This window comes from Zalophus californianus, chromosome 13, assembly GCF_009762305.2.
Source record: "Zalophus californianus isolate mZalCal1 chromosome 13, mZalCal1.pri.v2, whole genome shotgun sequence".
Classification (NCBI taxonomy): domain Eukaryota; kingdom Metazoa; phylum Chordata; class Mammalia; order Carnivora; family Otariidae; genus Zalophus; species Zalophus californianus.
In genome coordinates, this window is record NC_045607.1 from 12493319 (window position 1) to 12513933 (window position 20615).

The 20615-nt window shown below is 53.5% G+C and overlaps 1 protein-coding gene across 4 annotated transcripts; it reads right to left on the bottom strand.

Annotated features, from left to right (window-relative positions):
- Window positions 1–183: 183 nt before the first annotated feature.
- Window positions 184–20310, bottom strand: PTGS1 (prostaglandin-endoperoxide synthase 1). Of its 4 annotated transcripts, XM_027616825.2 has the most exons (12): window positions 20187–20310; window positions 20001–20093; window positions 13457–13573; window positions 12960–13100; window positions 12613–12756; window positions 9908–10089; window positions 9713–9796; window positions 7854–8100; window positions 5650–5936; window positions 5417–5494; window positions 2608–2755; window positions 184–1313 (listed from the first exon to the last, which is right to left on the bottom strand). In XM_027616825.2, the coding sequence occupies exons 1-12, from the start codon at window positions 20191–20193 to the stop codon at window positions 958–960; spliced, it is 1884 nt and encodes a 627-aa protein (XP_027472626.1). In that variant the 5' UTR covers window positions 20194–20310; the 3' UTR covers window positions 184–957. The 4 variants fall into 4 exon arrangements, with proteins under 4 accessions (XP_027472626.1, XP_027472627.1, XP_027472628.1 ...); XM_027616826.2 differs by lacking the exon at window positions 5417–5494; XM_027616829.1 differs by lacking the exons at window positions 184–1313; window positions 2608–2755 and adding an exon at window positions 4630–5011.
- Window positions 20311–20615: the final 305 nt, after the last annotated feature.

The following is a 20615-nucleotide window of genomic DNA, read 5'->3' on the forward strand; positions in this document are numbered from 1 at the left end:
CAATGCCTGACCCACAGCCGGAAATGGAGCATCATTGGTAGAAGAGCTAGGCAATGACAGGCTCCAGGGGCAGTGGAAGTTCTCATGCTGCTACCTCTAGCACATCGAGCTTGCAGCTAGGAGAGAGGCCACTCCAGTGTTGCCTCTGCTTCTGGAATGGAATGAAAAGCAATACATAGCAGGCAATTTGGAAAAAGAATTTTATTGGTTTCATGTGAAACAGCTGCCATGAGTCAAGACAAAGATGGTGACGCAGCTCTGGTGGCTTCCAACCAATGCCCTGGAAAAAGCCCACCTGTTCTTTCTACCTCCTTGGACCAGGGTCTAAGTCAGGGTCCCAAGAAGAACACCCGGCATCTTGCCCCCTTGGTGCAGGCACAGAGGTGGGCAATGCATTCTTGTTAGACCATAAGTTCTCCTGCTTTGTGGATATCTCACTGAACAGGAAAATGAATCAAATTACCATTTTAGGCATTCAGATCAAGACTGAGCTGACATACCAGACACCGTCCTGGATCAGGAACCAGGAGTACAACATTCTGAGCTGCCAATCAGAAAATCAACATTCTGGAGAGCCGCCCAGAATTCCAGAATGCAAAATAAGAATCCCCTACCTTTCTAGATGGTTTCATCAGGAGCTCCACATTTTAGAATGCCTATGTTCCAAGTCAACCAGAAATCTGATATTCTAGGTTGTCAGCCAGGAACCCAGTGTTCTGGCATGCCAAAGAAGAATCCCTCCCAACATTCTAGATGGTCAGCCAGGAATTCAGCATTCTAGAATAACAAACAAGACCACGATATTCCAGGTAATGGGTGAGAGACACAAAGTTCTAAATGTCGACCCTGATGCTCTCGATGCCAAACCCAAGACCCAACATTCAGACTATCAACCCCGGACTCAGCTTTCTGGGATGACAAACACAAAACCCACCCTCCAGCTGCTGCTCCACCCGCTCAGAGCTCTGTGGACGGCCGCTCCATAGCACGCCCGCCATCCTGGTGAGGGTTGGGCACGTGGAAGGAGACGTATGGACAAGTCTTGGTGTTGAGGCAGACCAGCTTCTTCAGCGTGGCTGTCTTGACCATACTGAAGCCCATCTCACCACCGAATGTGCTTGGCTTCCAGTACTCTGGAGAGCAGATGGGATTCCCTAGGAGGCCCTTGAGGGAAAAGGGAGCCCCAATTTCTATCATACTCTCCCCAAAGATGGAGTTTGGATGGCACTTCTCCAGAAGCAGCCCCGGGTAGAACTCCAAGGCATCGATGTCTCCATACAGCTCCTCCAACTCGGCTGCGATCTCCTTCTCCCCTGAAAGGGGGGGAAGCTAGAGTCAGAGACGTGGTGCCATTAAGGTCAATGTGGGGAGGGAAGCTTCTAAGCCTACTTTTTCTGGGGAGAATGTGGGACTTCAGAAGAGCAACTGAACAATTGAGCACATGCCCTAACATCTGGCCTGGCTGACCAGCCCTTCTCCAGGGCTGCATCTAGGGAAGAAACTTGCTGCTGAAGAAGGAATCTAAGGCCTGGATTGGCCACCAGACAGCATGTGGCCTTGAGCAACTCATCTCTCTTCTCAGTGCCCTAACTGCCTGACGGTGACAACAGGGAAATTCCATCCATCTTGCTTCATTGGCTCATTTCAAGAACGTATGCTGGTTCAAGTCCCTTCATTCTGCTGGAGCTCAGAGATGTAATATAACCTGTCCCAGCTCACAGAGAGATTTAGTTATAGTGTTCTTTTCCCCCTCTGGACTGTCACAGGAGATTAAAGAGTGACAGAATTATGGGGAACTCAATCCCCAGTCAGTGAGGCCCACACATTCATAGATAGTGACCAAAAGGGACAGACACAGAGCTTCCCTAGCCATTTCCTGAAACCCACCCTCTATAAGGCACTAGGACCCAGTCAAGGGTCATGTCACACCCTGGTCAAACGCTCCCACTGTTTATGACAAGAGTTCCCAAACTCTTGGCTGCCCAACAGCTGGAATGTTAAAAAAAGAAGAAGAAGAAAGTATATATATTATACACACACACAGACAGACTCTTGCGCTCCATGCAGGCCTACTGAATCAATCTCAGGGAGAGATATCTGGGATTTGGTATTTTTAATCAGTTTTCTAAGTGATTCTTAGGCAGCTGGTCCACAAGTATGTATTTAGGAACCACTAGGTAGAGTAAAACCCAAATTCTTTCACACAGAATCCACACAATTTGGCCCCAAGCTCCCATCCCTAACCCCTGCCCCCCCCCACACACACATAAGCACCTTGCTCCCGGCGCAGCCCCCACCGTCCCTTCCGACAGGCTCATTCTTTATGGCCTCTTTGCCTTTGTACTTTCTGTTCTTCCACGTAGAATGCTTTTCCCCCCATTCTGCATCCAGAAAATCCCTATTTATCTCCTTCAAACCCAGCTGAGAAGCCACTTTCTTTCCCTTCACTCCCTTCACCCCCCGCCCCAGCACCGTGCTCACACACCTCTCATGACCCCAGTAGTCATGGTGCTGGGGGCTAACACCCCATTCTGTTTCCACAATGTCCTCCTCACTTTACTGAAAATCTCTGAGGGCAGGGCCCGGGTCCAGGAAATAGCCGCTCACCTGTGAGCTCCTGGAAGGACGTATAGGGCCTCATGCCAAACCTCTTGCGGTACTCATTGAAGGGCTGCAGCCGCAGCTCTCGGGATTCCTTGATGGCCTCCACAGCCACGTACAGGACATGGTGGTCTATGTTTCTACCCCCACCAATCTGCCAAGACATAAACATAGCTGCAGTCTGAAAGCCAGGCCACGCTGTCCTGGAGGAGGGGTTCAGGTCAGGAGCTCTTCCCAAGCACGGACAGAGCACGGCTGCACCCAGCAGCCACCATGCTGGGGACCTGGCCCCACTCTGCTGCTGTCATGCTCTCTCGGAGATACACTTGAGTCTTCGCTTCCTCATCGTTAAAGTGGCAGTGGGCCAAGAGGACCTCTCCAGTGGCTCACCAGCCACACCATTCCCCAACCCTTTGCATCTAGGTGAGATCCCAACATTCCATTACAGAAGGTTCTGCAACTATTAGTTTTAGCAACTAGGATTCCATAAAAGAGATGGACAGTATGGCACCAGCCAGAAGCTCAAGCAGAGGGGAAGGGCATTCTGGCTCTGGAAATGAAATTTGGAGGGGCAGAGGGGTTTCTGAGATAGCAAATGAGAAACAGAAACAAAGGGATGGATGGATAGTAGTTTTGGGGGCTGAAACTTTTATGGCATTCTTCAAATCCATTCTTATCAAAGAACACTTCATCTTTCAAGGGGGTCCTGCTAAGGAGTGTTTTTCTATTGGTTTTCATTCCCTGTGTCATAGCATTGAGAGTCAAGAAAAATTTAATAATTAAAAAGTGAACCACTATTAACCAACCACCATTAGGAAAGAGAAACTCAGAGCCAGATGGTAGGATCACACAGTATCATGTCACTCCATTCATTCCAGATAAAGCCACTCACGGGAACATAGGTGACTATGTCTGTTGGTTCTCCTTCCTTCTGCCAAGTCTCCAGGGCGGGGACTGGTCATAAGCTAGCAGGGAGGGAGCTAAAATCTTGCCATGAAAACTACAGTGTATACACAGAAAGCTTAAATAAACAGCTCTGCCAGTTACAAGCCGTGGGACCATTGTGGGTTGATTTGTGTCCCCCAAAGAGATATGGTGAAGTCTTAACTCCCAGCACCTGTGAATGTGACCTTATTTGGAAATAGATGTCATCAAGTGAAGAGGAGGTCATAGTCCATTACGGGGATCCTGATCCAATGACTGGTGTCCTAATAGAGAAAACAGAGACTCAGGGAGACTCCATGTTGGAGTGAGGTGTCTAAGAGGATTGCCAGTAGCCAGCAGGAGCTAAGACAATGGCATGGAACAGATTCTTGCCGGGAGCCTTCAGAGAGAGCACGGCCCTGCCCACACCTTCTAACCTCCAGGAATGTGAAATAATAAAATAAACTCAGTGTGTGGTCCTTTGTTATGGCAGCCAGCCCTGGGAAACTCAGGCAGGGACCTTGGGCAAATTACTTATTTCAGTTTCATCATATGCAAAAATGGGGAAGGTAAGAGCACCCATCTGACATGGTTGTGGGGAATGAGCAAAATAAAGTATGCAAAGCAGTTACCACAGCGTTGGTCCCATGGTAACCCCCAAGATGGCAGCCATGTATGGCGATGATCAGGAGAGCCCTGTTTTACTACTACTCATGCTCTCTTGACTATCCTGAGAGCCGACACACTTCTGTCACCCTTCTGCCTTGGGCCTAGTACAACAGCAGGGCTTTTCACAAAGAGTCATGGCCGTTCCTTGAAAATGCTTTGCAGTCCATATAGCCCAACATAAATCTACTGTCTCTGTTCATGTTTGTGTCCCCACAGAGAACAGAGGCCATAAACCAGCCAGCAGCTGCCCCCTGGGGGCAGCACATGCTAATTCCAGTCAAATTACCAGTGGTTAACCTAAATCCACATGGTGCCACGATGTCACGATATGGGAACAAGGATCAGAGAGAAGCAGGGGTGAGGGGGAGCTGAGACAGAGGAGACAGGGGCTTCCAAGCATAGGGGGAGGGGAGATTTAGGAGGGAGCTGGTTAATTCCAGGGAAAGGGCCCTATTAGTTTGCCAGGGCGGCCATAACAAAGTATCACAGCCTGGGTAGCTTAAACAACGGAAATTTATTTCATCACAGTCTGGAGGCCAGAAGTCCAAGATCAAGATGTCAGCAAGGTGGGTTTCATTCTGAGGTCTCTATCCTTGGCTCATCTTCTCCCTAAGTCTTCCCACTCTGCACGTCTGCATCCTAATCTCTTCTTCTCATAAGGACACCAGTCACAGTAGGGGCCCACCCTGGGACCTCATGTAACCTTAATTACCTCTGTAAAGGCCCTGTTTCCAAACACAGTCACATTCTGACGCACCGCTTGTTAGGATTTCAACATATGAGTGGGGGTGGGGACAATTCAGCCCATCACGGAGGCCTGTAATTCAATAAAGACCTACTATGTGAAGACACTCTCACATATATTACCATACCCTGAATGTCCTAATGGTCCTCAAATTGCCATGCCCTCTGACCTCCAGGCCCTTGCCTTGCTGTTTCCTCCCCCAGAGCACGATCATCCCCTGCCATTACCACTACCTCTTTCCCTGGGAGAGCTCTGTCCACCCTCTGAATCTCTGCTCAGACAACATCTCCTTATCTACAGCTCTCAACTCTGGGTCCCAAGCCCCCCTCCAAGTGCCCAGAGCACCAAGGTCTCTCTAGATTGTGGCTCTTAACATGCCCTTATAATTCTGCTAACATCAGAAAGCACCTGGCCCAGGGCCTGACACAAAGCAGGCGCTCACATGATGTTAGCTGTTATATGACAACGGTTCCTCACCAGGGTATCAGTGCCAAGGGGTAAGGACCCAAGAACCACATCTGATCTTGCTCGCCACTCTATCCCCAGCACCTGGCGCTATGGAATGAACAAAAGAAGGAATGAAGGAATGGTGGAAGGAATGTCAGAGGGACACTAGCCCCATGGAACAGAAAACAACACTGGGATTTGGGTCCAGGTCTGTCACCTCCCAGAGCCCACCTGCCCTCCCTGTGCTCTCCACAGAGGCTTACCCGGCCAGCGCTCTGGCGAGAGAAGGCGTCCACCAGGACCTCGACCCCATAGTCCACGAGCATGGAGGTGTTGAACAGGAACTGCTCGTAGCTGTACTCCTGGGAGCCCACGTTGAAGGAGTCGGGCATGAGCGGGTGCCAGTGGTAGAGCTGGTTGAACTCCATGGCGATGCGGTTGCGGTACTGGAACTGGGCGCTGAACAGCAGTTCCGGGTCAAACTTCAGCCGCAAGAAGTAGCCGCTCAACTGCTGCACATACTCCTCAATCACAATCTTGATGGTCTCCCCTGGGGGGGAGGATGGGGACAAGTGTCAGGGAGACACAGGGACCTGGCCACCGGGCTCGGGAAGCAGGCTGGTTTGTGGAAAGTGTTTGCTTGCTCTTGGCTTCTTTGGTGTTACTGTTGCTGTTGAATTTGGTGGGGGGGGGGGGGGGCGCCTTCACTTTGTCTTTTTGTAGGGGGGCTGTGAAAATGGAGCCTTCTGCCTCAGGCTGGACCGGTGTCCCAAGACAAGAGCACCGGCTACTCCCACGTTCCACAGGGAGGCTGTCGGCCCCCAGCTAAGCAGGACGTGGAAAAGAAGAGCCCAAAAGTGGGAAAGTGGAGATTGGCTTCGCGGGGGCCCTCAGCCTGCTGACACCCTCGGGGGGAGGGGGGGCTTCAGGGAGAGCTCTCAGAGCTGCCACAGCAGCAAAAGAGGGAGGCTGAGGATGTAAGACGACTCTAGTCCCACGTGCAGTTCTCGTATGTTCTTACATATCAGAATTCTCCTAAATACCTTTTCTCTGCCCTCTCGGTAACCAGAGCAAAGAGCCAGGGAGGAAGCACACTGAACGTTCCGTAACAGAATCAAAACTGGTTATCTAGATAGGAAAAGAAACTAATGATTTTGGCTAATTAGCCCCGAGACAAACTGGCTTCTAGCAATTGATCTGGAGCCGTGAGACTTGCCATCAGCAAGCTTCAGAGCCTGGCGTCACCATTTCTAGTCACCCCAGAGCTTGGGCTGTGTCACTTAAGCTCTCTGAACCTCACCTTCCTGCTCTGTAAAATGTGCGTGACGATGCTTCGGATGGGGCCGTTGGGAAGTGGACAGCAGCTGTGTGGCCCAGGGCCCGGCACAATTGGGAGTATGACCACATGCAAGCAGGAAGGAGGAGTGCTAAGTGTAGGCGTGCAGGGAACGCCCCCCCACACACTCAGGAAGGAGATCCCCTTGGAACGTGGTACAAGAGGCAGGAGCTCCCGTGGCAGCCGGGCCCGGCTCAAATCTCCCTCTGCTGAGAGGCCTTGGAGATTTCACTTAACCCTTCTGAATCTTAATTTATACAACAAGGGCAATCATATCTGGTTAGTAAAGTTGTTGGGGAGGATTATAGCTTCATCACCTTTGGTCACAGCTTCATCACCTTTGGTCACAGCTTCGATACCAGGCAGTATGCTGGGCAGCCTCCAGCCACAGCCTTGCCCTCTTTTGTCAAAGTCTCCAAAATGGTGGGACTTCAGAACCAGCCCCCTCTCCTTCTTTAGGCTGTTCCTATCCTTGGTGCCTGGCTCTCCCAGGCTCTAGTGAATCAGGCAATATAATTGGGACCAGTCATACCCAGTGATGCCCAGAGGCAGGGGACTCAGAGTGAACACGGTCTGGACAGCGGTGTCAGAAACCAAGCTCCCAGGCAGGAAACCGTCTGACATTTTAGGCTGCAGACTCGCCCCCTTAGGGGACACAAAAATACCCTGTCCCTGAGTCACACAGAAGCTACCAAACCCCAGGAAGGCAGATACACGCAGGGCAGAAACATGAGGATTCCGGAAGGCTGAACAGGCTGGAGTCTGACCACTACAAGCTGGGGGTGTCACTGTGTTTCCCCATCTACTGGGGAAATAGATTGGGGTGGCTAATCAAATCTGCTGCAAGTTACCCAGCTAATGATCGACCATCACAGCCATCCATTTTCCGAAGGCCTGCTATGTGCTAAGTGCTTCTCATCATCTCAGCAAATCCTTACAACCATCATTATCCCCAATATCCAGATTTGGAAACTGAGGCTCACATAGTGGAAGGGACCCGCTCAAGGTCTTATCTAGTAAGCAGAGGAGCTAGGGTCCTAATCCCAGCTCTTTCTCCCCCAGCCCCCCAACACCTGCTTTTCGGGACAGAGAACATGACCTTCCAGGACAGGGCTGGTCTGGAGTCCTCACCGATGAGGATGAGGCGGGCCGTCTGGAAGAGTTGCTCATCACCCCAGGTGGGGTGCTCAGCCTTCAGCAGGTCACACACTCGGTTGTGCTCGCGCAGCCAGAGCGTGGCATAGAGCATGAGCCCGGGAAGCAGCCCAAACACCTCCTGGCCCACGGCCATCTGGCTCTGGGGCAGAACGCCCCGCGGGTAGTGCATCAACACAGGCGCCTCCTCCACCGAAGGGGGGTACATCTCTCCGTCCAGCACCTGTGAGATGGGACCGCCTGGCAACCTGGGGACGGGGTGGGTGCCTGCACCTGCCACAGCTGACACCCTCCCTACTTACAGCTGCCATATCCCCCCAGAGCAACTGCCCATCCTCCCTAACCGAGGCCTGCTGATTCTAACTGATCTAAGTCTTTCTTAGAACGGGTCCCTTTGTCTCGATCCCCACTGCCACTGCCTGCTTCTCACCCACGCTCATCTGCCATGCTGACCCCTCTCGTCAGTGGCTCCCTATGTCGACCCGTGCCCCCAGACGGTCCATTCTCAGCACCGCGCAGCCAGAGTAACCCTTTAAAAAACTCAAATTTAGTATCGTGCCCTGGCTTCAAACCCTTCCAAGTTCTCTCTCGGCTCTTGGCAGAAATTGGAAATCCTAAACACGCCCCAGAGGTGTTCTCCAGCCTCGCCGGCAGTCATCTAGGGGCCAGCCAGCCATGCTCCCTGAATTCCCTCACTCCCTCTGAGCCTTCTCCTCTCTAAGTCCAGGCACTGCTTGCCTGCGAAGCCCATCCCCCGCTCTGAGCCTCCTGAACTCGGCCTCATCCTCCCTGCTGCTCTTACTTTATCTGACCTTCCTAGGGAAGCCTGCCCCATCCTCAGAGCAGTCCCAAGGCTTCTCCCTAGTGGGTGAGAAGTCTCCAAATATGGCAGCTTTTTCATTCAGTCAGTCAATATACTACTACATGCCAAGTACTGTTCTTCGCCTAAAAGATTCAGCAGAGCGCGTTTTGCTTGGGTTTTGGTTTGTTTAGATTTGTGTGGTCCAATATGGTAGCCGCTAGTCACCTATAGCTGCTGAGCACTAGAAACGTGGTTGGTGTGAATAAAGAACTGAATCTGTAACTTTATTTACTGTAGATTTCAATTTGAAAACCGATCCTTCAACAATTGGAAAATCTTTAAGTGTGCTCAGAACAACCTGGGCATGTGAGTCTACTTTTCAGCTGTAACTTTATGAAACGTGAATACAGATCGGATATCCCCAGTGAAAAGTTGGCATCCAAAGTGAAATGTGCTGTGAGTATAAAATATAGATCAGATTTCAAAGATCTAGCATGAAAAAAAAGAATGTGAGATATTTTATTAATAATTTCTGTATTGATTCCACGTTGAAATGATAATCTGGCTAAACATGGGGTTAAATAAAATAAATTATTAAAATCAATTTCACCTGTTTCTTTTTACCTTTTTTAATGTGGCCACCAGAGAAATGTTAATGACATATGTGGTTCACATTATATTTCTGGTGCTAGTGCAGACAGAAACTGGCACCCTAGTGTTTGGGTGTGGCCCCTGATGGGCTGTGAGTTCCTGTGAGGTCAGGGCCCATTAACTATCATGGTCAACTGCTCAGTCACCTCCACCAGGCACATCATAGTGTCCAAATGATATGGAGGGAAAATTCAGTGTATATATGCAGACTGGAACTGTCCATCTCCTGTCAAGCCCCAAAATCCACCTCCCCAGGAGAACATGAGAGGCCATGTCTGCTCCTGGCCTGGCACCTTCTCCCAGGGTTCATTGTCTCTCCTCCTCTGCCAGGGAAGACCACAGGAGGCCTCTCCCACTGCCCCATCCGCAAGCCCAGCACTACCTGGTACTTGAGTTTCCCATCCTTAAAGAGCCGCAGCTGATACTGACGTTCCAGGTTGTCCCCATAAATGTGACCGAGATCTACCTGGGGACAGAAAGAGGGTCCACTCAGATCACCGGGTGCTGCCTCAGCGGCGATGACCTACACGTGCTAAGTTAAGTCCAGAGAAGTCCTGAGCCCCACCTAGGTACTCACCCCATGGCCCAAGGCCTTGGTGAAGCCAGGACCCATCTTGCCAGAAGTTTTGAAGAACTGATGGGTGAAGTGTTGTGCAAAGAAGGCGAACATGAGGTTGCTGCCTTGGGGGTCAGGTATGAACTTCCTCCTGAGCAGGAAGCGACGGCCCAGGAGCTGGGCATCTGGCAACTGCTTCTTCCCTGGTTGGGGAGGTGGGAAGGGGCAGTAGCTGCCTCCTGCCTCAGTCTCCCTGCCCCAGGGCCTTCTGGGCTCACCGGACTAAACCGGTCCACACAGGAAGCCCAGAACAGCCTTCCCTCCTACAGGATGGCGCCTTGCACCTTCTCTACCAAAAGACTCTAGAACTATTTACAGGTGAAATGGCATGATATTTGGAATTTGCTTTAAAATACTCCATAAAGGGGCGCCTGGGTGGCTCAGTCATTAAGCGTCTGCCTTCAGCTCAGGTCATGATCCCAGGGTCCTGGGATCGAGCCCCACATCGGGCTCCTTGCTCAGCGGGGAGCCTGCTTCTCCCTCTCCCTCTGCCTGCCGCTCTCCCTGCTTGTGCTCTCTCTCTCTCTCACTGCCTCTCTGTCAAATAAATAAATAAGATCTTTTTAAAAATAAATAAATAAATAAAATACTCCATAAAAAATAAGAGGGATAGATGAAATAAGATTGGCAAATTATGGGTACGTGTTGAAGAGATGGATACATCTCAACTTCTGTGTGTGTTTGCAACTTTGAAAAAGTTAACCAAAAGGAAAGAAGAAAGAAAAGTAAATAAACCAGGAAGAGAGAAAAAAACGAAAGAAAGAACTTGGACTCCCTGGTCCTGGAGCAAGGTAGCCTGTGTTTGAAACTGGCTGTCGCCCCCTGCTGACTGTGTGAACATAGAGAATTTGTTTCATCTCTCTGAGCTTCAGTGTCTTCATCTGTAAAATGGGCAAATGATACCTATTTGATGCAGCATTTTGAGGAGTGCATGAGATAATGTGAGCATGACTGAGAACTGGTAAATCAAAGATCAGCGAACTTCAAACTTTTTCTCCAAGAAGCCAGATTGTCAATATTTTAGGCTTTGCCAACATACGAGCTCTGTCACCGTCTACTCTGCTTTGCTGTTCTAACGGGAAAAGAGTCATAGATGACACCTAAACAAATGAGTGTGATTAAGTTCTAATAAAACTTTATTCACAAAACAGGGAGTGGACTGGATTTGGGCTGCGGGCTGGAGTTTGTCAACCTATTTTAAATGATGCCCATCTTTCTGTCTGGGGTAAAGACAATAGGTCACCTTGAAGCAGGTGTCTGTCATCATGAGAATAAGCATTAAGAGACTTCCCTGGGGCGCCTGGGTGGCTCAGGTCAGTTTAGCGTCTGCCTTTGGCTCAGGTCATGATCATGAGGTCCTGGGATCGAGCCCCCATGTTGGGCTTCCTGCTCAGCGGGGAGCCTGCGTTTCCCTCTCCTTCTGCCCCTCCCCCACCACTTGTGCTCAGTCTCACTCACACACTCTGTCTCTCTCAAATAAGTAAATAAAATCTTAAAAAAAAAAGAGCCTTCCTTAATTATGTTAATGTCAGATGAGTCAGTACCCAGTGCTCACACAGAAAGGAATAACTGAATTTTTGTGTTTTGGTAAAGACATCCTTTCATAATACCTCAAGTGAGGCCCAGTGTTGAAGGTTCAAGATCAACAGAACCTCTCTGGATTGAGATGGCCAACTGGTTTCCTCTGGCAGGCGAGGAGATCAAGCACTCCAAAGGAAACTCACCAAAAGGGAAGTTGGAGGGAGTGGTCTGCACCCTATAACTTGGAATCATCACTCAGATTGACATTGAGCAAGGACTGGTTCCTGCGAAGTGCTGGCAGAGTCCAGAAACTCTGCAAGACCCAGCTATCTGGTAGAACAGTCATGCTTTAGGTACAGTCTCTAAACATGTGAGTGCAAACCATCAGAGTAGTTAGTGCCTTTGAGACCCAAGGAAGGACATCAATACAAATGCAAGGTTCTGAGCGGGCAAAAACTCAACAACCACAGGCTGCACCAGACAGGTGTTCAACAGTGACACCACCTGGCAGGAACAGAAGTGATGGCAGTGGTGGACCAATGCCTCTCTTGTCCCCTCTGCTTGAAGCGGATTTCGTGGCTCTGAACTGAGTAAACCCCTGGGTTTAGGGGCAATCGAGGGTGAAGCGGGAAGAGGGACTAGGGAGGAAAGATTCCTGCCAATGAGACCAAGTGGGGTCTTAGGCAACTAAAGAAAAAAACTCTGACTTTATGTGTAAGCTACACTGATGAAGCAGGGTAAACTATTCACATGAGTAAAGAACCAAACACGGAGTTAGCACCCAACAAATAGCACACTACTCCTTCTTTCCTACATTTCAACTTTGAGGTCACCCCCATTCCGGCAGGATCCCACCAGTTCAGGAGACAAGGTTCAAGCAAAGAGGCACCCTGGAAATACAGAAGCACTAGTCTGAGTCTGCTCTGGCTTTCTAGGTGATGTCTGCAAGAGTCTCTACCACCCTTTCCTGTCCTCCTTCCCCAGCCCTGTCCTTGTCTGTGGTTCTGGATAAGTCATATGTCTTGCCTTGGCCCACCCGTCTGGGAAATGGGTCAGTAATTGCTCTTCCGCCTGCTTTTTTCCCAAAGAGAACCGAGCATCTCCCGTGACCCCCAGGCCCAGCCCTCTAACCCCATCTCCATTACCTTTGGTGCCCATGGGTGTGGGGCAGTCTTGGGGCACAGAGGGCAGAACACGAGTGTAATAGCTCACATTGGAGAAGGACTCCCAGCTGATGTAGTCATGTGCTATGTTGTAGGTGGGGGGGCTGGGGATAAGGTTGGAACGCACTGCAGGGAAGGGGCGAAAACAGTGGTGACAAGGGGGCTCCCATCCCTAGTCCCACCCCCTTCCCGGCCTCCTCTTGGGTTGGGCTTGTTGAATCTGGCATCACAGTCTCCCCACCCACTGTCCTTATCAGATGCCAAGAATTCCAAGAGCTGGCAGGATGTCTTGCTCCCCAGATTGGGGGGGGAGCCTGCCCTCCACCCACCTGTGAGTACCATGCGCATGAGCATGTCACGGATGAAGGTGGCATTGATGAACTCCCAGAACCAGCGCCCATGCGTCAGCAGGAAGTGGAGGAAAGAGGGGCTGGGTCGCAGCGAATTCCGGAGCCAGGTCCACAGCTCCGCTGTGGGGGCAGTGGGAGCCAGTCAGTCAGGGCCTCCTGGCAGGACCAGAGTAGCTGGAGTGGAAGATGGGGACTGGAGACAAGGCCAAGATGGAACCAGGTGGAACAGAGGGCAGGGTAAAGATGGAAGCTCGGGGGAGATGACATATGACAGAGCCAGAAGCAGAGGTGAGGGCAGGGCACAGGGCCACGGCATGAGGTGGGCCGGGAGGGAGAGGGTCAGAGGTCAAAGCCAGGCGAGGAAGGAGGACCGAGCAATGGCCAGGGGCGAGGGCAGGAAGTTGGGGGGGGTCTCGGGACAAGCCCAGGGGAGCAAGGGGACCAAGACAGGAGTGGGGGCAGGAGGCCCGGCTCACGGATGGTGCAGTTGGGGCCAGAATAGCCCGTGCGGGTGCAGTCACACTGGTAGCGGTCAAGGCCGAAGCGGACACAGATCCCCTGGTGCTGGCATGGGTAGTAACAACAGGGGTTCACTGCAGGGGAGAAGCAGAGATCAGAGACCACTCTAGAGCCACCCCCAAGCCCCGACCTGCCCCTGACAGGGAAGTGTGGGGCCACAAGTCACAGCTTTGTCCTAACTCACTCAGGGGCCCTCTCTCTGGACTTCAGTGTTCACCCTAGGGTCCTCTCTGTTCCCCCAGTTATGCACAGAAGCCCCCGGCCCTGCCCTGTGCAGGCCCTGCTCTGGTCTCCAGCCCATCCCCCTCTCCTCCCTGCTGCCATCGGAGTCGGGCAGGGGAAGAGTCCAGACGCCAACTGGGACACCAAAGGTTAGGAAAGAGCTGATAAGATGCTGCAGCCATGGGCTTCTAGAGCGCTCTCTTCCTGTCAGAGCCCAGCACCAAGGGCAGGGTTTGTGGAGTTCAGAAAAGGGATAAGGAAGGCGGGGTTCTCTCAAACCAGCCCCTAAGCTCCAGGTACCTGGACACTAGGAAGACAGGATCGCCCACCTTCTCTCTATTTTTGCAGAAGTGGGGTACAGTGGGAATCATAAGGCCCGCTTGCAGATGGGGAAACTGAGGCCAGACAAGGAGAACCCCACACAGGTCACCCAGCAAGTCACACCAGACCAACTGCCCTTCACTTCCACCCTGGCCCCCAGACTCGACAGTCAAGCCCAAGGAAAGAAGTTTCCCAGATCCCTGCAGACAAATGGTGGGTTTGAGGGGGTCCCAGCTGCCTCAGCCCCTGTTTCTGATAGGCCCAGCCCGGGCCCATGTCAGGGTGGATTCTGGGCTCTAGGATCTTGAGGAAGGTCAGGGACCAAGGAAACAGGGGAGCTAGGGCTGGAAAAATCTCCTGAGGAGGTGCGTGGAGCTCTGGCGTCCGCTCTCCTGCCTCCTGGAGAAATCCCACCAGTAAAGTCCCTCCTGGTGTCTACCCCAGGTCTTGCTGACCACAGCCCCTTTGCTCAAATCCGCACTGCTTTAGTGATTCTTCAACAGCAGAGTTAGAGACTTCTCAGAGCTCATTCGGTGTTCATTACAGCTCAGCGAGGGAAACCGAGGCTCGGGGAGAGGTGGAGTCTTGGCCAAGGACAGAGAACAGAGCTGGGCCTCCGGCAGACCCAGGTCTCCTGGATCCTGGCAGGGACTGCTTCCCTGGCCTCACACAGAAAACACCAGACTCCCTTGAGCAAACACATTTCCTCATCTAAGCTTGGAGCCAATATTACAGGGAACTCCTATTCTTTGTACATCTGATTACTGGGGGCCAAGAGGGTAATAAGAGAAAACAGAAGGGTGTTGTGACCAGAGGGCATGACCCCGGGCAAGGACTGACAGCAGCACTCCATGCCCAACACACACACACACACACACACACACACACACACACAGAGGCATGCCAGCAAGCAAGAAGAGAATCACAGAAATCATGCAAATAGTTTTGCTTAAGCCCTGGCAACTCCCCACGGCCTCACAATGGCATCCCTGTGGAACCCTGTAGGGATGCAGGAGGGAAGGGCCAACAGGAAGAGGCCTGGACAAAATGGTCTTATCAAGCTGACACAGGCAGACCCAGCAGACAGGACTCAGCCTCCCCTCCCACAGCCACAGGTCCAGAAATGCCAAGGAAGGTGAGTGGATAATCACCCCCAACTGGCTCAGGGCTCTGGAACTCTCCTCATTGATTCCTCCTGCTCAGGACACGCTGCCCATCTGCCTACCTCACCTGCCCAGGAACCCCTGGAGCCCCCCGCTGCCTGGCTCCCAACCCTGGCACACAAGGCCCTCTATCACAGATGGATCCGTCCTACCACTAACCAGCCACAAGGCTAAAAGCCCAGCCCTTCTCTGGGCTGTTTTCCCATCCCTACCATAGCAGGGCTCTTCAAAGGACCTCAAGAGGTGTGGCAGCCCCAATCCTTAGCCCCAAAACCAAAAGCTCTTCTTCCTTTGCGCAGACTGCTGCTCTTCCTTAACAAACCCCTCCAGGACCACCTGACCCTCCCAGGGGGCTCACGCCTTGCTCACGCCTTGCCTCCTCCAGAAAACCTCCCCTGAATGTCCTTTGCCCTGCTCCATGTTCCCACCCTGATTGTCCATCACCCCACTCCATGTTCCCACTCAACCTGCTCTTCTCCACCATGAGCTCCCAGGAGAGGGGGCCATGCCTCCCCCAGTTTCTCCTCCCTAATACAGGCCACGCATACACTGGGGCTCAACCCAAGTCCTGGAGAGACCCAGCTGCCCAGGCGATGCAGATGTGCTGGCCACAGCCCGACACATGTTTGTGGAGTCAATAAAATGAAGCCAAGAGAATGGTGACCCACGCTTGGCCAAAGACACCTCTTACCTTCCCAGCCCTGGAAGCTGGCTCCAAGGACTAGCCTGGAAGCTTCCCACTTCCTGCCCTAGAGTTCTGCCCGGGCTTCTCCCCACATCGCTCTCCTGCCAAGAGAGGCTGTGTCCAGCAGAGGCTCCTCCCTCCCAGACCTGCGGTCCAACTTTCCCTCCCTCCTCCTCCATGATCTTTCTATAAACACCAGCTGCCCTGGGCAGGAAAAACTCTCCCCAGTGAGGATAACGGCTTCCACTGGGGCCCCAGGGTGTCCGAGTGGGCAGAGAGGAGCCTGAGTGCCTCTTCCCCGGCATGAGCCTGACCACACTGGACCATCACGGCTGCCAGGAAATCCGGGGCTCTAGCAACTACCCCACAGCTTTGCACCCCCCACACTCTTTATCTGCCCAGCACTCCCCGGGAGGGTGGATGGGACTCCCTGTGGCACAAAGGAGGGATGTGAGGCTCACTCACAGGAGACTGGTCCCAAGCCCCACAGCTGTGAAGTTGCAGAGCCAAGACTTGGACTCCTTTCTCTTTCCCCCCTTCTTCCCCCTGGAGGTTCTCAGGCCTGGATCTGGGAAGAGCATGGGGTTGGATCCACGAACTGGGAGTGACCTCAGAGGGTTCACCATCCCCTGCCGCAACTAGAGCTCTGGAACTACTCACAAAGAAAGGCCTTCCTTCAGTCTAACTTAAATCTGGCATGCTTTCATGACAGCTCATTGCTGGGCTCAGTGGAGGACACCCTGTATAATAAACCATCCAGAAGGAAAACTGGGGAGATGCAGGCTCCGGATCAACCGAGTTCCCAGCACGGGGCCAGGTGCTAAGTAGGTGCGGGGGAAATGTATGGAGAGAGTGGCTGCCCTTTACTGGGTGTATGTCTCTGGGCAAAGTCCCTTCCACCCTCTGGGCCCCGTTTTTCTTATGTTTCCCAGAAAGGGGATGGAGCAGGCGGGCTCTAAGATGCCTCCTTTTCTGCCTCCCCTTCTTCTCTATTCTGGGTCAAGCATATTGGATCTCCAAATATGTCCATTATTTGCATCACTATGAATCCCCCACCCCATCAGCAGAGAACCTTGCAACTTGCTCTCACTGAATCCTCAAGGCACCCCAGAGGTGGAGTTAGCTGATCAGCCCACTCATCCTGCACACCTTCCCACAAGATGAGGGCTGTCCAGTACTGCCTGGTTCCAGAACTTTCTGAGGATTCAGGCAAGGAAATGTTCCCCAGCCCAGGAGTTAGGGCTCTGGGCACAGTAGGGGAACACGATGTCCTTCAGGATGCAGAGACACCAGGTAGCAAGAGGTTGAGCTGAAATTTCCTAAGAATAATATTTAGAGAAGCTGCAGGGCCTTGGCAGCCAAAGAGGAAAAAAGGGGGGGGGGGCTGACTAGCCAGACCTGGGCCCCAGCCCCTACACCCAGCCGAGTCAGCAGCCAGAGACCGGCCGCCACCACCCCAGGGCCCAACAGCTGGGCCCACAGCTGGAAGAGGTGGCTGGAGAGGAAGCCCCCTCCTGGCCCACAGACCCAGCTGGTGCTGCAGATACGAGGTGGCAGGCAGCAGGCAGTGGGGAGGCCTGGAACAGCTTGGGGTCCCCCGCCATGTGCCAGGGCTAACTGCCTCAGGACCCTCTTCCTGGCACAGAGCTCTGATTGCCAGGTCATGCCGTATCCCTAGCCCAGGAGAGAACACTAAGCCAAGTCCAGGGGCTGGATGAACTTGAGCATTAAGACTCCCCTGGCATGGCCTTGCCCTCCAAGCCAGACTCAATCTCCTTCCCCACATGAGAAGCCACCTGCCCCCAGAGGAGTCTGCAGCCCTCATCCCCCTGGGGGCCGGCCTCTGCTGTACCTCTGAGGGCACGAACAGGCTCTGGCCTCCTGGGGCAGATGCCCAGGCATTGTGGACCTCAGTTCCCTCACAGACTTGAAGGACAAAGTACAGGCCCTACACCCAGTTTGTCATTGCTCTTCCCTTTGACCTTGCAGCAGGCCTCCTTAAAGGCTCCCTGGCCTTCAGTCTCAGCCCCAAGTCACCGGTCCGACCCACTGAGTCCTGGCTCCTCCCCCACATTCCGAGGCCCTTGCCAGCCAGCACCTGCCTCACTGCTCCCCATGCTCCTTTCTGCCTCCTGAGGTCCAGAGCCTTAGGCTTCAGCTCTGCCATTGCTTCCATCAGAAAGCCCTTACAGAGTCTCATACTAAAGCCTCACTTCCCGCCACTCACCACCTCCTTCTGGGTCCAAGCAAACATCAGCACATCCAGGAAGCCCCCCTGGGTTCCTCACGCTGGAGAGGGACCTGCTCCCTCCCCTGGGCCTCACATAACCCCATGTGTCCCTCAGTCATGGCCCTGACCCCCTCAGAGGACAGTCTCTTAGCATTTCTGACTCCCTGAGAGATGGTGGGCCCCTCCCAGCTCCGTGCCTCCAGGTCCAGCCAAAAACTTAAATCAAGCCCTTGGGAATGTTTGTGGAGTGAAAAGAATAATTCCACTTAAACACTTATGAAATAAAGATAAGTCCAAAAGACAAAAACAAAAGAGCACAGACCAGGGCTCGCTGGGGGTTCATGAACACACAGGAAGACAGGCGGGCCAGCCCTTCCGGACCGTGGGGGAAGGGGGTCGTGGATGGGGCCCCAGAGGAAGTGCTGTGCTGATCCAGGGGCTGACAAGTCCAGTCACTGGGGCAACCTGATCAGCCCCCGGCTCTGCTGCTGGGGTCTCAGATACATGGGCCCTCCCCTCTGGGTCTCAGCTCTCCCTTCTCTAGAATGGGGGTGACGCATCTCCCTGGCAGGGCTGCTATGAGCACCAAGAAGTGGAGGCCCATAGCAGGGCTTTGTAAACTGTAAAGTGCTGGCCATACGAGCCCTCTTTCTCTTCTTCCTATCCACTGGTCCTTTCCTCCTACCCAAACTCTGGAGCACCTTCCACCTTCTTCCTGGCTTCACCCAATGTCACCCACTCAAACCCTTTCCTCTAGGAAACCTGGTCTGATTCACATCTTTCTTCTCTCCTCTGAGCACCAAATCCTTACCGCATCACAACAGAAAGCTCAGACCCCTCTCCCCACCCCAGCCCAGTCCTCTCTTGCCCCCATTTTACAAATAGGAAGTGGAGACCCAGAGAGGGCTGGATCATACAGCCAGGTGGTGGAGGAAGCTCTGTCCAAGCCTCACACACCTGCACACGTGCACACACACATATATACACATGCCAGCAGTAAGCTGGGGGAGGGAGGCTGGCTGAGAGGGTGGAGCTGAATTCCTTCACTGGAACCTGATACATGCATGGTGGGGGGCAGGAGTGGTGGAATTTTGCAGGATCTGACTTTCCCCATCATCTTCTGGGGGATGAAACCAGGGTCCACGGAGGGGAGTGGCACGGGGTGGGGGGTGCTCTCTATGGAAAGACCTTGCAAAGTGCCTAGAGTAAGACAGATCAAGTTCACACCCTTAGCCCACCATGTGCTGTGTGAGCTAGAGAGAATTATGGCACCTACCTGAGCCTAAATAACCTGCCTTGGGGGGACCTCAGAGCTGAGGATTTAAACCTCAGGGGAAGCAACCCAGCTCTGTAAATATATTTCCACCTTGATTCTTTGCCAGAATGGCTGGTGTCCCCAGGACCCTCACCTGGGGCTGAGAATCCCCATGGGGCCCCAGAAAGTTAGAGGCTGGAGAGAGAACTTGCCAGAGGGTTTTCCCCCTGGTGCCTGCAGCTTCCTGGGAAAGAGCGCCCCCCCGCCCCCTCCCCCCGCAGAAAACAGCCGGGTTGTTGGGTCGGGGCTGGGGGAGGAGGCGGCTTGGACAGCTTGGGGCCCAGAACAGGTGAGGGAGCTGGAGAGGGCCTGTCCCTTCTCACAAGAGCCCAGTCTGCCCTTTCCCCCAAAAAACACCCTCTAGCGCCCTAGCCAAGACCACACCCACCCGGGGGGGGGGGTCTTCAAAGAGCCCCTCTCCCACCAGCAGCCTCAGCGCCCTCCCCCAGCCCGGGCACGAAGAGCAGAAAGGGGAAGCTGGGTCGGCCCCGGAGCAGAGCAGGGGGAGGGGCCGGGCGAGGGCGCAGGGCTGGGGGCTGCCCGGGGCAAGGAGGGGGCAGCCTACCCGGCGCGGGCGTCGGGGGATCCGCGGGCAGGACCTGGGGCAGCGGCAGCAGCAGCAGCAGGAGCAGCGGGAACCGGAGCGAGCGACTCCTCCCTGCCGAGTGAGAGAGATTAGCACGGAGCCTGGCCGTCGAGGCTCCACTGGGCGGCAAAGGGGTTTCCCCGGGGGCATCAGGGTCGGACTCACGGCTCATAGTTCGAGGAGGCTGGTGCGTATGGGATGCAGGCGGCCGGCTCCTGGGGTGCGTCTCTGCCGGGGAGCTCCGGCCCGTTTACCGCCCCCCCACCCCGCCCCATTCCCTGGCTCCACCTCTCCAGCCCGCTGTCACCTCGGCAGCGCCGCCGCCCACTTCCTCCGCTCCCGCCCTAGCCAAAACATTTTATTAATTATTCTGATTGCAGCGAAAGCGGTTTTTCACCCGAGATCCTTGAGGCACTTGTGTGTCCATTTTGGTAGATAGGAAACTGAGGCCCAGAGATGATGTGCAACGCCGAGGTCACCACCCAAGGCTCCAAGGCAGAACCGAGAGTATCTCTGGCTTGAAGCGCTAGCCTGAACCACACACCTCGGCCCCCAGAGAGGAAAGGAGGCTCGACCAGGAGCAGTCCAGGCTGG

Coding starts and splice junctions, on each gene's coding strand:
- PTGS1 (XM_027616825.2), bottom strand. Junction 13,574..20,000: donor TCCCCCGACGCCCGCGCCGG/GTAGGCTGCCCC, acceptor TCTCCCCTGCAG/TGAACCCCTGTTGTTACTAC. Junction 10,090..12,612: donor CACACCCATGGGCACCAAAG/GTAATGGAGATG, acceptor CTCCCCAACCAG/GGAAGAAGCAGTTGCCAGAT.